This window comes from Protopterus annectens, chromosome 4.part1, assembly GCF_019279795.1.
Source record: "Protopterus annectens isolate FY-2018-M chromosome 4.part1, PAN1.0, whole genome shotgun sequence".
NCBI lineage: Eukaryota > Metazoa > Chordata > Ceratodontiformes > Protopteridae > Protopterus > Protopterus annectens.
The window spans coordinates 394,221,971-394,239,347 of NC_056734.1; the positions used below are offsets into that span (position 1 = coordinate 394,221,971).

The 17,377-nt window shown below is 41.4% G+C and overlaps 1 protein-coding gene across 5 annotated transcripts in view; it reads left to right on the forward strand.

Moving 5' to 3' along the window:
- The window catches only part of LOC122800880 (LIM domain containing preferred translocation partner in lipoma), a 3,822,027-nt gene that overhangs the window by 1,231,796 nt on the left and 2,572,854 nt on the right, over positions 1-17,377 (forward strand). For all 5 annotated transcript variants that reach the window (XM_044070213.1, XM_044070214.1, XM_044070215.1 and 2 more), the window contains one exon: positions 3,180-3,387. In XM_044070213.1, coding sequence (XP_043926148.1) covers positions 3,189-3,387 — 199 coding nt within the window. In that variant the 5' untranslated portion in view covers positions 3,180-3,188. The remainder of the gene's footprint in view (positions 1-3,179; positions 3,388-17,377) is intronic.

Sequence of the window (17,377 nt, forward strand, 5' to 3'; positions counted from 1 at the left end):
ATTAATCATTTCCTTCTTATGCTGCCAGCCTGCTTTTTTGTTCTTCTCCAAGAGCATTAGTATACTTTTGTGCTTAGTGAAATTAATTATTGAGCTACTTCTCCCCACTTTTGCACAACATCCAATAGTCCTGCTGAATGCTGCTTTCCCCACTCTATCAGAAAAAAATTGTGATCCATTCTTCAAGCCTTTGTCCATCTCCCTCTATATGGCTGCATTGTTTTGCTTGATTACATATTTTGTTTTTTGTTTTTTTTTCTTCTTCCTGATCTAATTCTACCATAATTTTTCTTTACATTTGTTGACTTCTTTTCAGTCTTTTGGCTAAACCTTCTTCTCTTCTTCTACTTTCCTATTCTCATGCTGTCTGTTACATTTTGGGGGCTCCTACTGAGTGTCAAGTTGGGGGCCCCCTGGAAACATCCAAATTATCACCCTATTATTGCCACTCCTTTTAAACATCCTTTTAGTTCATGCTGCACAGACTGAACTGTAGCTACAATGCTCTTTCATTATTACAGGTCTGTGTACAACACGATGCTGGCAATCTCACAGAGGGGCATTCACAGTGACTGGCATTTAGTTACAACAGTGATACATTATAACAACTGTGCATGCCGGACTGGAATAATGTTTCACTTCCTTACTTGTTAACTGCATTGTTTTTAACTGCTATCCATAAGAGTTAGGTACTTCCCTGTCGTTGTGTGTGTATGTATGTTTGCACAGATAAAATCAGTGATACTTTTGCACGCATACTCTTGCACGGACACACACACACACACACACACACTGCACATTTGCCTTCAAGGAAACTGGAGTAATTCCATTTCACCTGCTGCATGTTTTTGAGGTGGTGACCTGAGCACATGGATAGATGCATACTCTTCATAGTAAAAAGCTACAGCCAAGATCTCAACCAGAGCAAAGCACTGTTGAATGGCAATGCTACTCATTGCACCACCATGGCAAAGAACAGTTGGTTTCATACACATCCTGTTTCTGCCAAACTACCAAAGATAGCCATCTATCATGTATAAGTCATGTGTTTTTGATGGTAAGTGAAAGATAACATGGCCAAAGTATTACTGTTACATGCAGTGCAACCACATTCCTCTATCACACACACAAGCATAATTACAATGCTGTGCTAGAAAGTGAAATAAATTATTACTAGCTTGTTACTCTTAATATTACAGCGTGCACGCGCGCGCACACACACACACACACACAAGTCACAGTGATACTAGTTTTACACCGATTTCAGGAAGTAGCAATACATTTTTCGACACTGGTTCTGCCACACCAGATCAGTGACTGTTTAGCAGACATCAAACAGTAGCAGGAGTAAATCACTTTTATTTACCTAAATGAACAGTAATGCATACCTGCTGCTGCCCTAAATTTCAGGGAATCTCCCTGATTCTGCCTCATAACATTGCTCTGTCCCTTACAAAAAGTCTGATTTGCTGGTAAGTCATTCAAAATTACAGTCAGTCAGTAAATCAGACATCAGAGTTTCATAATTCTTTTTGTCTAAATGCACGTCGATACAAATGTGTTATTCTGTTAAACTGTAAGTGATTTAGAGTAATATTTTAAAAAAAATCCCTAATTTTGAGCCTTTATTCTACTATTATTTTTGGCTTTGCCCAAAATTCTTTAACAAAGGCATTGCGAGTTATAGTATGTAGTATTCTGTCAGTGTTTATAAAACTTCCCAAAAGGGAATACCATCCCTGAAAATCAGGGGCATCATCTCTTCTTAAAATCTAGGATAAGCAGTGAGATCTGTGACTCTGAGCTGCTGATTTGTAGTGTTTACCTTGCTCATGTTCAGATTATCAGCCTTAGCTTAACAGAGTCATATCAGAACTCTTTTTTTGATAAAGTATGTGATCAGAAAATCAATAATAATTTTTTTCCTCCTTATTTTCTCCCAACAATCAGCAGCTTTTCTGGAGCCCCCTACACAGTCAATGATAATTGAGGCGCCACTCCAGAGGTACTGCAAATGCTTAAAGCTGGCTATGATTTTAGTTTTAGAGGAAGGTATGCCTACCACCATAATTTAGCCAAGTCAAGGGCACTGTGTCAGCAGTAAAATATTTAATTAAATTGTGAAGTCTGTAACTTGACAAAACTCTGTTACTATATCCAGAGATATCTTTGAATTGTAAAGGAGATACAAGAGTTGTTATTACCTACCTGGTTTATTAAGCACACATGATTGCTTTACTATATTTTGTTTGTTTGATAAACAAGTAACAAATATCAAAATAAAATAACTTGCTGTGATTGGGGGCCCCCAGCAACCGCAGGGTCTGCTGGTGCCTAAGGCCATCTCCCTTTCTGCTTGCTCTTCTCACCTTACCATTATTACTTATGTCTTTCCTATCGGATTGAAATCTGTTGTTCCAAAGCCATAGTATTATGTCTTTGTACTTCCCAGCAATAATTCAGAATTATGTTTCACACTGCAGCAAAATTAGTACAAATTCCACGGTGGTGCAGTGGTAGCGTTGTTGCCTCACAGCAAGAGGTTCTCCCGTTTGATTCTTGGCTGGAGTGCGGGGAGTGCCTTCTGTGTGGAGTCTGCATGTCTTCCCCGTGGTTGGGTGGGCGTTCAAAAGACATGCGTAAATGGGTATGCCTTCGTTGAAGGTTGAATGTCAAGCTGGCACCTCGGCGTTCGTGAAAATCTACTGCCAATCATTAGTGGACTGGAATTCCGCTGTGGCGACCCCTAACTGGGAAAAGCCGAAAGACAACAACAACTGCAGCAAAATTAGTGTTGTGCACTGACAGTCTTTAGACTGGTCACATATTAGCATCTGTGTTTTGTTTTGTGAGCAATTATTTAGCTCTTCTTCAGGTTGCTTTCTTCTTGTGAGCATTACATTGTGCTGTTATTTGGTTTAACCGGTTTAGTCATTTAGCTCTTTGATAATGAAAAATTAAATACTTTCCCTCAGTGGAATTATAGAGCAGTTATATAAATGCTATATTTCCAAAAGGTATGTCTTCCTCATAGAAGGCCATTTCTGAATAGGACTGCAAGTTTGTAGTTAATTACTTTGTTAATTTTCTGTTATGTAAATGGATTATATCAGTATTTATTTAAAAAAGGTATCATTTAATGCAAAAGAAAACAGTTGTTATTTTTTATTCTGTTTTAGTTGACAGTCATGTCTCATCCATCCTGGCTGCCTCCAAAGAACCCTGGAGAATGTGTCAGCCATGTGCGTATGGAGACCACACCATCATTTGGTACTCCAAGTATCTCTGTGTCTACACAGCAAACACCCAAGAAATTTGCCCCTATTGTAGCACCCAAACCAAAGTATAATCCATACAAACAAGGAACTCAGTCTGTTGGAGATGATGGTAAGAATATATTTTATTTTGATTTTTTAACTATGATAATTAACTTGTAGGATTTACCTGCCAGCTATATTGAATGTCATGTGACCTATGCCATTATTTCTCCAGAAGTATTATAAAAATGGGCTTCACAAATTATTGCCTGTTGGTTTGGATGTCATTAAACATTTTGCTTAACTGCTGAATGGTATGTATAGAAACTGTAAAAAAATGCTTTGCACTACATTGCAAATGAAATGTGTTTGCATATAAGCATGTGTATATTAATATGTGTGGGTGTGTCTCTGTGTATGGAATTCTGAAGTCCTTAAATGATCTCCCTTTTTAGCTTATTAGCCTTGCACAACTGCAAAGGAAAAAGAAAATGCAAATTGACTAATGTATGTAAGAACACTGACTTTCTGGGACAACATGTACTATTTATATATAGCTTGGCATCTGGTTGCTGTTTTTGTATATTCCTCAATTACATCACTTTACAGATTTACTTTTGACTGGAACCTTTGAGTTCCTAAAGTTCCCCTTTAACACTGCTTTTAAAATTTCAGCTATTAAAATGTGTAATTTCTCATTCTAAAGGACTTTTAATCTATATGTAAGAGGTGGTTCTGTAAACTCAGTCCTGATTGTTCTATTTGCCTGATACATACATGAACCTTCAGTTGAAGGTACTGTAGTATAATTTTCATACAAGTCTCATATGGCTTGTATCTCAGAATGTCTTTTAATGAGCATTATGAAACCCACGTCCTTATCAGGTCAAAGGTGTCATTCTGTTCAGCTGTATATCACATTTAAAATATAAATAGCTTGTTTGTTTATAACATGAATAAGAACTGGCAGTCACCAGATTGATTAAAAAAGTTGTTGGATTGTGTCCAGTAATTACTGCACTTATGTTACCTCTTCACAAAGCTTAGTTGGAATATCTGTGCATTTAACTATTACTGATTTTTTCAGCTTCTGCTCACATCACAGAGAAATTAGATAATTAAGTAGACGAAAAAAACAATACTGTTTAATACAGTTCATGCAGGACGGTTAACTTCACCATTGTTAGGATTATCTTGAGTTGTCATTCATTGCAAGTCTTTTTTCATGAAAAGTCTATGCATAGTCCCACTGCATGTGATCTTTATTTTGTCATAGGTAAGTAGAATGGGTGCTATCATTTTGTTGGGTAGCATGCATTCACTAAGCCAGCAGAGTGCATAAAATTCAAGTAGCTATTGAAAAGGCATGCTGTAGACCTCTGTACTATCTTCTTAGTTTGTCTTAAAATTTCTTTGCTTTTATTGGATGAAAATGCATATAGCTTGTTTGGGTTCTGGGAAAATTGGTGGACTGGTGTTACCCAAGCCTTCATTGTGTCTCTGTAGCCATTATTTCTCAAAACTAGTCCCTTCAGTCTCTGCTTGTTTTGTGCAAAATTTGGATATGATATTTCAAACTAAATTCAGTGCCAGCAGTTCTTTAACAACACTCTGCTACTGTTGTTCAGTGCTTGAAGGCCTTACTTGTTACTTACCTCTTTGCCGATGTGAAACCAAATAGATGGGGAAAGGGTGTGTCAGAAAGGAACATCAAAATGGCCATCTGTCCAATGGCAGCAAATTTGAAGCAGGCATGCAAAAGGTATGGAACCTGATGTAAGGCCCTGTGTCTGGTTTAATGTTTGTTGTTCTTAAAGTGGTCTTCATGCTGTCAGTAGCTGTTTCCTTTTCCATCAAGAGTTAATTGCTCATTCTGTATCCCCACATTTGTATATTAAACAGTTGTAATGGTTGCATTAGCTAAATGAAAGGGTGTACCTATCTGTGTCCAAATGAGATGAATGTTTACCTTCAGGAAAAACTGGAAAGAACACCTGAGTAATTCTTGTGTCAGTGTTACAAAGGTAATGGTTAACCACAATTGCCCTGTAACACTTCATGTACTCAAAAGTTCATTAAACTTTATTGTGTCCTTTATTTTTCACTAATGCTAGCAAAACACTTGATTCCTGTTTGCCCTTAAGCTCATTTCATAATGAAGCTACTATAAACCTATTTCTTCTTTTGGTGATACTTGGGTTGATTTATTAAACCTAATCATTCCCCATTACCAACAATGTTTTTTCTTGTATGTTACTGTAGTGCTAGTACCCTTAGGCTGCCCATCTTTCTGTCTGCTCATCTTATAATATTTCCTGCTGTTCATCCATGCTTCCACCTCTCCTAGCAGTTGCTGTAGTCTATAACTTCCTTGTTTCATTCCCTAGCAGCTGTTCCCAAAATGTTCTTCATGTTTCACTGTTCCAGTCATCACATTTGGGGGTTATCTGCTTGCAGTAGCTCTCAGTCGGCCTGATTATTAAAGTCTTGGGTCCTGCGTCTGTTGCTGTTTCATCTTCCATGATGTCAGGTAGTCAGGGGTATAAAGCATGCAGCCGACACCATTACACCAGTCTTTCTTGCCGTGAGGTGCCCGAAGCAGAAGCAGTTTCCAAGTGCCAGTCAGCCGACTCCTGAAATTTTCATTTTCGAGTTTCAGATCCGAAGTCTTCAACTAAGCTAAGTACCCCGTTGGGGATCCTTTTTCTTGCTCTAAACCAATGTCAGTAAAAGTTAACAATTCTATTTCTTGTGGAAAGCAAATACCTCATAAAGGTTTTCATTCGCACTGCATTCCTTGCTTAGGCCCAGACCATGACGTACCTTGCTGTTGGTTTTGTGCCTTATTCAAACCTCATACTATTCGTCGTTGGTTCATTTACACATCTAAATATTTTGGTACTCTGTTCAATTATCCAGAAATGGCTTTGGTAAGCCACCTAACTATCGACATTTCGAAAAAACACAAAGATAAAACAGAGACAGACCACATAGTTCCAAAGCTGCCAACGACGCTTCTCCTAAGCTAGTTGCCAGTTTGCCGGTACACAGTGAGGTGCTTTTGCAGCCCCTGATACACACTACTTCAGATTTGCAGGCCTCTACTGAGACCCATTCAAAGTCTGTTATGCTGCGAGATGCTTCTTCAACTGTGGAACCTGCGGATGTCTGTACCTTGGATGGGTCCGGAGCCGTTGTGCAGGCACCGGCTTTTGAGTGTGTAGTCAGGCCTACTGACTTGCATACTAAACTGACGCCATCTTCTTCTTCAAGGCCTAAAACTCGATCCATGCCTAGAAAACCGATGCCCAGACCGCATGGTCAGGCCCCCTATGCCTAAAAAACAAATGATAAGAATGGCTGAAGACCTTATTACTCTAATCAGGGGAAGCCACCCTTCCCCCTCTAAGAGACCGAGGACAGATTTTCCTTCTGATTCTTCTGATCAGGATTCTGAAATTTCTGCTTTCTTTGATGGCCAGGATTTGCCCTTACCTACCTATGAGGATTCTGATGCAGAGGACTCCATTCCCTCTGCTTCCCCCTCCAGAGGATTTTTCTTTTGGTGAAACCTTGCATACTCTTAGGGAGCATTTTTGCTGGGAAAGCCAGGATTACTCTGACTCCAAAAAGGGGCTTAGGGAATTCTTACTCCTGCCTCAATACAGGCCTTTAGCTATCCCTCCTGTACTGGACATTGTAGATGATGCCTTCTCAGAATCTAGCCTGACCCCTGACTCTTTACCTCCTACTCTCAGAAAACCTGATAGGTATTACAGGGTACCTGTCTCTCACAAGTTCCTCTTTAAAAAATCCTACTGCGGATCCTGAGACCATTTCACAGGGACCCAAGGGCATTAAGGATACTGCTGCCAAAAATCCAACCCCCTCTGATAGAGATTCCAGGGCGCTGGATAGATGGGGTAAGAAGGTATACACTTCTGCAACCTTGGCCATTAGGGCCTTAAACTGCCAGTTTCATATGTTAAAGTATCAGCAGCATATTATTGGATTGCTTAAACAGAAAATGTTGATTCCTGACTGTGCTGAAAATAAAGATTTACAGGATTTAATGCATTCTGCTGAACAAGTTGGAAAACATACTTTGCAATGTGGTTTTGATTCATTAGAGGCATCTTGCAGGGCTGCTGTCACTGGGTCTGTACTTAGAAGGCATGCTTGGCTTAAGGAGCAATCTTTGCCAGATCATGTTAAAGCTAAATTACTGGATGCTCCCTTAAACCAAGACCGCCTGTTTGGCAACAAAGCAGAAGAATTACTTAAAAAGATGGAGGAAAAAGCTAAATCTATGCAAACTGTTAAATATTTCCTGCAAGTACAGCCTTCCAGATTTAGTAGGCATTGGCCCTCTAAGAATTGGTCCTTTCCTGCCTCTTCCAAGCCTTCTCAGTCCAAACTCGGAACCAGCAGAACACACAGGCTTCAGTCCCAAGGTACTCTCAGGCTTTAAGCAGTGGGAGGCACCCACTTCCAAAGAAAGGAGTAGTAAGACCCCCCCCCCCCCCCCCCATGGAAAACTGTCTCAATGACTTAACTTTAAACCTTCCATACCCTGCTCAACTGACTGTTCCTTTAGGGGGAAAGATTGCCCTGCATGCAAAAAATTGGGAACTCATTACCCAGGACAAATGGATTTTAAATATAGTTTCCCAAGGATACAGATTCCACTTCCACTACTTACCAACCCCAAATGGTTGGCCAGATCTTTCCCCAAATCAGTGGGCAGAGGCTCAAAAGCAAGTTCTCTCTCTCTTTTAAGCATCAGGGCTATTCAACCTGTTCCAGAAGAAGAATGGGGGCAAGGTTTCTATTCAAGACTTTTCCTGGTACCCAGAAAAGACAATTCCTGGCATCCTATCCTGGACATGTCAGTCCTAAACACATTTTTGGTAATCCCAAAATTCAAGATGCTAACTCTTCATCAGCTGCTTCCCATGCTAGGCAAAGATGCCTAGTTAGCAACACTGGATTTAAAGGAAGCATACCTGCACATCCTAATAAGGGAATCTTGCAGAAGGTACCTACTCTTCAGAGCAGGCTACATACACCATCATTTCTCTGCACTGCCCTTTGGCTTATCTACTGCGCCCAGGGTATTCACAATGTGCCTAGCTCCAGTCATTGCATTTTGCAGGCAAAGAAATATTCAAATATACCCATACCTGGATGAATGTCTAATTCCGTCAGAAAGCCAGGACATACTATTAAATCATCTGGCATTTGTAAAGAAATTGCTGACATCTCTGGGGTACACCATAAAAGAAAAGAAATCTCATCTTGTACCCTGCCAACAAATTGTATTCCTGGGAGCAAGCTTGAATACAACTTCCCAGATGGCCTACCTCACGCTAGAGAAACAAGTTCATTTGACAGTCTACTTCAAACTACTGGCCACAAAGACCCAGCTATCTGCAAAGAAGATACTGCAATCCCTGGGGTTCATGGCTTCTTGCATTCTATTAATTTCATATGCAAGGCTGCATATAAGGAAACTACAATGGTATCTAAAAAGCCTATGGTGTCAATATTCAAAGGTTCTAGAATCAGTGATTCCTGTCAACCTTGTCTACAGATAGAGTTCCTTTGGTGGGCAGGGGCCTGCCACCAAAATAAGGGACTGCCATTCACTGTACCCCCTGCTACCCAAACCCTAACAACAGTCGCATCAGACTATGCATGGGGGGCTCACTTGGCAGGGCAGTGCATTCAGGGCAAATGGAACCCAAATCAAATGCACCTGCATATCAGTCAAAAAGAAATGTTAGCTGTACAGAATGCTCCGACAGCCTTCAAGGACCACATTCGTCCAGGACAATTATTGGTAAAGACAGACAACACCACTGTTATGTGGTACATAAGCAGGGGGGAACCCACTCATAGCCTCTCTGCAGACTAGCCATGGCTCTGCGGAACACAGCCTTGAGCTACCAAGTGCACCTACAGGCTCAATTCCTGCCAGGAAAGCTAAATACACTGGCAGATGACCTAAACAGTAATCTCATGAACCCACACAAGTGGAAATTGAAACCAAAGATATCCAACATGTTGAAAAACAAATGGGGGAGCCTAGAGATAGGCCTGTTTGCCTCCCCCAAGAACTGCCAATTGGACAAATTCTGCACAAGGACTCCCCACAAACAAGTTTGGAAAGTGGAGGACCTGTCCTTCACCTGGAAAAACCTATCAGTTTATGCCTTTCCCCCTCTGCCTCTCCTCTCCAAGGTACTACTAAAGATCAAACGGGACAAACCAAGAACAATACTGATTGCGCCAGACTGGCCATGCCAACACTGGTACCCCCTGTTGCACAGTGTGTCACTGCTGGCACCATGGCACCTTCCTCAGATCCCTGCCCTGCTGTCCCAGCAGGAGGGCCAGATTCTACACCCACTGCTTCAAATCCTAAACCTGGCAGCCTGGCTAATTACCTGATCTTTCCATTACCATCCCGCAATAAGTAAGTGATGGATGTCATTATGGAGGCAAGGAGGCCTAGTATTAGAAAATCCTATGCTGAAAAATGGAAAATATTCTGTTCCTGGAGCCAAACTTAGAGGATGGGCACAGCAGCAACCCAATTTACCCCATATTCTTCAATACTTAACTGAGATGCTTTACAAGGGCCTTTCCTTTTCTTCCATCAAAATTCATGCCTCAGCCATTACAGCTCATTACAATACAGAACCACCCCTCTTCTCTCATGCACTGCTGAAGCAATTCCTCAGAGGGGCCGAAACCTTAAGACCACCCAAGAGAGCCCCTACTCCAGCCTGGGACCTTAACTTTGTATTGGAAAAGCTCACTCTACCTCCCTTTGAGCCAGCTGCAAATGCAGACTTGAAATTCCTTTCTTGGAAAACAGCCTTCCTTCTAGCAATCACTTCACTTCTTCTCAGTCTGATTTAGATGTACTTACTGAGATATGCTGGAAGAATCTGTGGTACATCCGACTGCTTCTCAGGCACCCATAACTGTAACCCGACACAAAGCCAGTATGGTGACATCTGATGAGACTTTTCATACTGATACGATCGAAAAGGAGGAGCTGAGGGTGATTATTTCAGAGGGCTCAGATGGCATTCTTTATATTCTTGCATGGGAAGAGGTTTCTGGAGATTTGATAGAGGTATGTCAGGGTTCTAGATTTGCCATGCTCTATGGCAGCAGATGTCAACCCCAAGAAAAAGAAACAAAAAACTGAAACTATTTCTCCTATTCAGAAATTTCAAGTAAGGTAATTGATGCTGTTTTCAAATGGCCTATACAAGGCCATCTTATCTCTGAAACACCCCTCTTTTCCCTCCCACTTCAAATAAGACAGCATGATCTTCATCTCAGAAGAAGGAGGAATCTGATTTGATGAAGACTTCATAGTTTAGTCATCACAGATGCATCTTCCAGGTCAGCTTGCCTCTGATGATGAGGACATATCGTCTCTTGACTGCCCCATTTTATGAAATCTCCTTTGGGAAACTGTAAGAAAAAGATGATGCAGCACTTTGATTGATCAAAGCAGGTGTCCAATGTACAAAAAAGATATAACTTGCTGGAGGTAGGGGCTTCTATGTCTTCTCCTGTCCTGTCAGTCTTGGAGGCCTTCCTGGATGCATTTGCATCCACTTCTACTTCTCCTGATTCCCAGGCTCCAGCACCCATGAAGTCTGATAGGTTTTATAAGGTAACTGAGGACCTTACATTTGTTTAAAAAATCTGGTAGCAGATCCTCTTGCTTTCTCCATTTCTGCTGACAAACCATTCTAAGCTTCTGGCAATAACTAATGTTTTGCCATCTGTTTTGATCAGTAAGGCCATTGACAGGTATGGGAAGTAGGTTTATACTTCTGACAGGGTCCATGTTAAATCAGCGAATGCTGATTTATCGACCCTCTTTAAGCGAAAGCTTAAAATCCCTAACACTCGGAACAGCGATTTATTTTCCCCCAGGGAAAAAAATTGCTGTTCCACAAAAAACAAACAAACTTCAAAACAGTAAATATAAAGTGGGGGGCTTTGCCCACCACACACCCCCCTACTTCTTCTCTTTCGGCTATTCCCATTAGAGGTCACCACAGCAGATCATCTGTTTCCATTTCTTCCTGTCTTCTGCATATTGCTCTGTCACACCAACCGCCTACATGTCCTCTCTCACCACGTCCATAAACCTTATCTTAGGCCTTCCTCTTTTCCTCTTACCCGGCAGCTCCATCCTTAGCATCCTTTTCCCAATATACCCATCATCCCTCCTCAGCACATGTCCAAACCAATGCAATCTCGCCTTTCTGAATTTGTCTCCAAACCGTCCAACCTGAGCTGACCCTCTAATATACTGATTCCTAATCCTGTCAATCCTAGTCACACCCTGTGCAAGTCTTAACATCTTTAACTCTGCCACTTCCAGCTCTGACTCCTGCCTTTTTGTCAGTGCCACCGTCTCCAACCCATACAACTTAGCTGGTCTCACTACCCTCTTGTAGACCTTTCCTTTCACTCTTACTGGTACCCGTATGTCACAAATCACTCCTCATATGCTTCTCCACCCACTCCACCCTGCCTGTACTCTCTTCTTCACCTCTCTTCCACACTCACCATTACTCTGAACTGTTGATCCCAAGTACTTAAACTCATCCACCTTTGCCAACTCTGTTCCCTGCATCCTCACAATTCCTCTATCCTCCCTTTCATTCACACACACATATTCCATCTTAGTACTGGTGACCTTCATTCCTCCCAACTTAAATATACCAACTCCGAGATCGCACCACAGTGGAGGAAATGGCAAAGTCCTGAAAACAGCCCAGCGATTTTTTCCCTGGGAAAAAAAATCGCCGATCCAAGTGTTCAGGATTTTCAACTTTCGCTTAAAGAGGGTCGATAAATCAACGTTTGCTTTTTTAAGCGTTCGCTGATTTAAAATAGACCCTTGTGACACACTTGTTTTCAGAGCATTAAATCATGAAATTCAAATGACTAAATACTATTTTGCCATTTTTGTAGGATCTAAATAAGGTCATAGCTTACTCTGCGGCTTCTGATTTTAAGCGACAAATGATTTCTATGCCTTGGGCAAGTTGCATAGGTTGCCAGGATATTCCATTAAATGCAGCTGTGATGTTACAGAGGCTTCTTCCAGTGCTGCTGCTGCTGAATCACTTTTAAAAAGATGTACTTGTCTACAATTACAGTCCCTCCCATAGGATGTTAATGCCAAGCTTTTGGATTATGCCCTTCACAGGGAGCTTAGTTTGGATCCTCTGCAGCAGAGCTTTTCAAGACCATGAAAGAGAAGAATGATGCAGGGTTTTAAACAAATTTTTCCCTCTTCAGTGCCCTAGGTATCAAAGAAATTACCCAGCTAAGCCCACTTACTTTCTCCACAGGGATCAGATTCAGAAGAGCATGAAAAAGCCCAGGAAAAGATTTCATGATACGCCTACCACAGATTCCAAGTCTAGGAAACCTTCCTTTCTAGGTAAGTCAGCCTGACTATCTACTGTAAGCTCCTTCCTGCCATCCTCAGTGCAGCAATTCCTTTGTTAGAAAGGCTTAACCATGTCCCTTCCAGCCTGAGAATTCATCACTACAGGCAAATGGGTATTATTTATCATTCAACAAGGTTACAAGATATCTTGGAGGAAAATTCCTTCATTGAGAGGTATTCCTCTTCCTCCTTCCAGTCAAATGCACCTACTTCCTCCTCTAATACAGGGCTATTTACCTGGGCACCATAGAACATGTGCCATTTCAGCATCTAGTATGATGCTTTTATTCAAGATTTCTTCTGGTCCCCAAAAGACAGGTTACTTTAAAGACCTATTCTGAATTTATCTCATCTCATCACCTTTGTAGAGGTACCATCTTTCAAGATGCTATCACTGCAAACTCTCCTTCCTTTCATCCTTCTTCAGGTCTGTCTGAGCACCCTAAACTTGGAGAATGAATACCTGCACATACCCATTCACCCCATCTGCAGAAAACTTCTCAGGTCTTCTGCCTTTTTATGGGATTCTTTACCCTTTGTTTTGTCTATCACTACCAAGGTCTTCAAAGAGTGACTCATTAGAATCATTGCCTTTTGCAGAACTCAAGGAATGCAAATCGTCCCTTATCTGTCTGATCATCTTATGCTGGCTACCTCCCAAGATGCCCTTTGCCTGCATTTCAGTTTCAAAATTTCACTTCTGGAAAGACTGGGATTTTATCCTTAATCTCTCAAAATCTTCTCTAACCACCTGCAAGTGTCTGATTTTCTTGATGAGACTCTTCTCCCGCAATAGAAAGTGCAGTCCCTCTCCACCTTCTTTCAGTGCCTTCTCTTCCTCCTATCCACCACTGCAAGGGAGATCTGGGATGCATTGTAGCAACCTGAAATTTCTATGGTGTCAGCGTTATCATCCACTGTGGACTTCCAAACCCTACTCTTTCACTTTCTGAAGAAATAATTACTTTAGTGGATATCCCAAATTCAACTAAATCTGTCTCTTCCCTTTTGCCTACCCACTCCTAATCAGGAACTGCACATACATGCATCATATTTGATCTGGGGAGTCTGAAAAGGCTCTTCATCAGTTCGGGGCTAGTGGTTCCCCAGATAGGCGAGGGAGCACACCAGTGTTATAGAAACAAGGGCTGTTATTTGAGCCCTTCATGTGTTTTCTCACATTTGGAATGTAGGTCCTCAGATTTTTGCAGATAGCACAGAGTGATGTGGTATATCAACAGATTACAGGGGATCCAAGTCCTACCATCTGTGCACACTAGCTATTCTGGCATGGGATCAGGATATAAAAACAAACATTTCCCTTCAGGTGGTGTGCATCCCATCAGAAGACAATGTACTCACAGATTCTCTAAGCAGGTCCATGGAAGACCCTCACTAATGGATGCTAAACAGGAATATCTTCCTGCACATAGTTGACAGATGGGTTATTCCTCAAAAAGATCTGTTTGTTTCCACTCAGAACAGACAGCTTAAGCTATTTTGCTCCAGGACTTTGTGTCCCTAGGCCTAGAGTACAGATGCCATATCTCTCAGCTGGGAGTTGAAGTGCATCTATGCCCTACCCCTCTTTTTTTAATCCCAAAGGTTTTACTGAAGACCCAGTGGGACAGACCACAAATCTTGCTCGTGACTCTCTTCTGGCCCAGGCCACACTGGTTTACCCCTTCTTCATCTAGCCAAGAGTCATCACCTTCAGTTGCTTTACAAAATGGACTTGCACAGAAGAAGAACACTCTGGTTCATCTCAACTTACAGGTTCTCAGCATGACACAGTGGATGATCCAAAAAGAGGAGGCAGAAGTGAAACCAAAATTCTTTTATTCCACAGCAATGTGCGCTTTCATCCAAATTACATGGACTTCATCAGAAAAAACTGCCATTGTGCACACAACTCTTTAAATACAAGTAACAAGTCATATGTCAAGTTAACAAAGAAGCTAGTTGATTAGTGTGCTCTCTCTGCAATTTAAAGAACCGTTTACAGTTTTTTGAAAAAAACATATACACTAAGTTATGTAATACAAATACATTTTTTGTGTAGCCCAAATTCTTTTTAAGCAAAAACTCTAAAACACCTGTTTAGTGTGCAAAACACACTAAGCTGCTAAAAACCTTAATAATTGAACAAGATTAGCTATCAGAATATAACCACAGGAATATAAATACTTGAACAGCAGTTCCTTCACAGTTTATTTTTTCTAACGTTGTAAAATCATGTATACCCCCACCCAACCTGTGTTCTAAACAGAATAGCCATGTCCATATACAAAAAAATTCACAATGGCGTGTAAATATATGTAGGCACATTATGAATCAAAATAATGAGGAAAAAGGAAAAAATTTAAAACTAACAAACACATAACCATAACCACAGAGAAATACATCTGACATAAAACAGAACACATTATATACTGTTATTGTGGAAATAATTGTTCAAGTTCCTGTATAAAGGTTAACCTTGCTACACTTAATTACAGATAATAGGCAGAGTTCAACCTCAAGAAGCTGACTAGGGAAACATTCTCATTTAGGCCCAGTGGTTCCGTGGCATTACATCTAATTTGCCATTTGAGTTCTTTGTACTCTAAATAATCATCACTTGGACCCCCTATGCAACCTAGGTCAACATGATCAGTAACAGTATTTGAAATAATGCCTAGGGTGTGCTTTTACATGTTTACTAAGTACATTTTTTCATCCTGTTTATGCAAAGTTAGAAAAAATTAACTGTGAAGGAACTGCTGTTCAAGTATTTATACTCTTGCAGTTGTATTCTGATAGCTAATATTTTTCAATTATTAAGGTTTTTAGAGGCTTAGTGTATTCTGCACAATAACAACAGGTGTTTGAGTTTTTACTTAACAAGCATTTGAGCTACACAACAAATTAATTCTATTTTTATGACTTAATGTGTATGGTTTTAAAAAAAACTGTAAAGGGCTCTTTAAACTGCAGAGAGGGCACACTAATCAACTAGCTTCTTGTTACTTGTATTTAAAGAGTTGTGTGCACAATGGCAGATGTTCTTTGTGTTTCACTGTTGCAGTCATCACATTTGGGTTATCCCCGCCAGGGTAGCCCTCGGCCGGCCTGAACACCAGAGGTTTAGTATTTTTGCGTCGGTTGCTGTCTCTTCAGGACTGACGCCAGGTCTTCAGTAGTATAAAGTAAGGCAGCCAACGCCATTACATCAGTCTTTTTTGCCACGGAGCCCAAAGCAGTGTGCATGAGTGCTGGTCGGCCTCTACCTGAGTTTCGTCATCTGAATTGAAGTACCCCATTGGGGATCCTTTTTCTTGCTCTAACCGATGTCAGAAAAAGTCGCCTGTGGAAAGCAAATACCACACCGAGACTTTCATTCTTACTGCATCACTTGCTTAGGCCCAAACCACGATGTCCTCCGCTGTCACTTTTGTGCTTTGTTCAATGCCAGAACTATACGTCATCGGGCCCTTATTGTAGCTAGATATTTTTGCTTACAGTCCTGGAATGCTGATATGGCTTCGGTAAGCCATCCGACAGCAGATATTCCGAAAAAACATAAGGATAAAGACAGAGACAGACCGCACAGGTCCAAACATACCGACGATACTTTGTTAAACTAGTTGTTAGTTCTCCGGTCTTCAATGAGGTGCTTCTGCAGCCTCTGATGCCTGCTTCTGTGGATTTGTAGGCCGCTACCGAGACCCTTTCGGAGTCCGGTATGCTGCAAAACTCTAATTCGACTAAGGATCCTGCAGTTGTCTCTCCCTTGGATGGGTCTGGAGCCGCTGAGCAGGCACCAGCTTCCGAGGAAGTACTTCGCACTAGCGATTCTCGACACAAACAGACTTTCGTGTCTACTGTTCTTTATAAAACTACCACGTTTCTAAGGCCTAGGGTACGAACCACACCCAAGAAACCAACAACCCGCTCTCAGGCACCTGCTTCCTTGCCTTGGTCTCAAATGCTTAAAATGGTGGAAGACCTTATAATGCTTATCAGGGGAAGCCAAGCTACCCCTTCCAAAAGAAAAAGAGATTTGTCCGCAGTAGTTTTGTCTGAACAGGAGTCGGATGACTCTGATGCATCTGAAGATGAAGACATGCAACCCCTTTCTGCATATGATGATTCTGATGCAGAGGATTCCATTCAGTCAGCCCTTCCTGCAGAACAGAAAGGCCAAGGTTTCTACTCCAGACTTTTTCTGGTACCCAGAAAAGAGGGCACCTGGCACCCCATCCTTGATCTGTCCATTTTAAACACATTCCTGGTGATACCAAAATTCAAAATGCTCAACCTCCAACAATTGCTACCTATGCTGTCCAAGGGTGCTTGGCTAGCCACCCTAGACCTAAAAGAAAAGAGGCCTGCCTCCACATTCCTATCAGGGAATCATGCAGGAAATACCCAAGTTTCAGGGCAGGATCTCTGCACTTCCCTTTCACTTATCTACTGCTCCCAGAGTTTTCACAAAATGTCTGGCTCTGGCCATTGCCTTTTGCAGATAAAGGAATATCCAAATTTACCCATATTTAGACAACTGCCTAATTCAGACAGACAGTCAGGAAAAGCTGCTGAAGCACCTGGTCTTTGTAAAGTCCCTACTGACCTCCCTAGG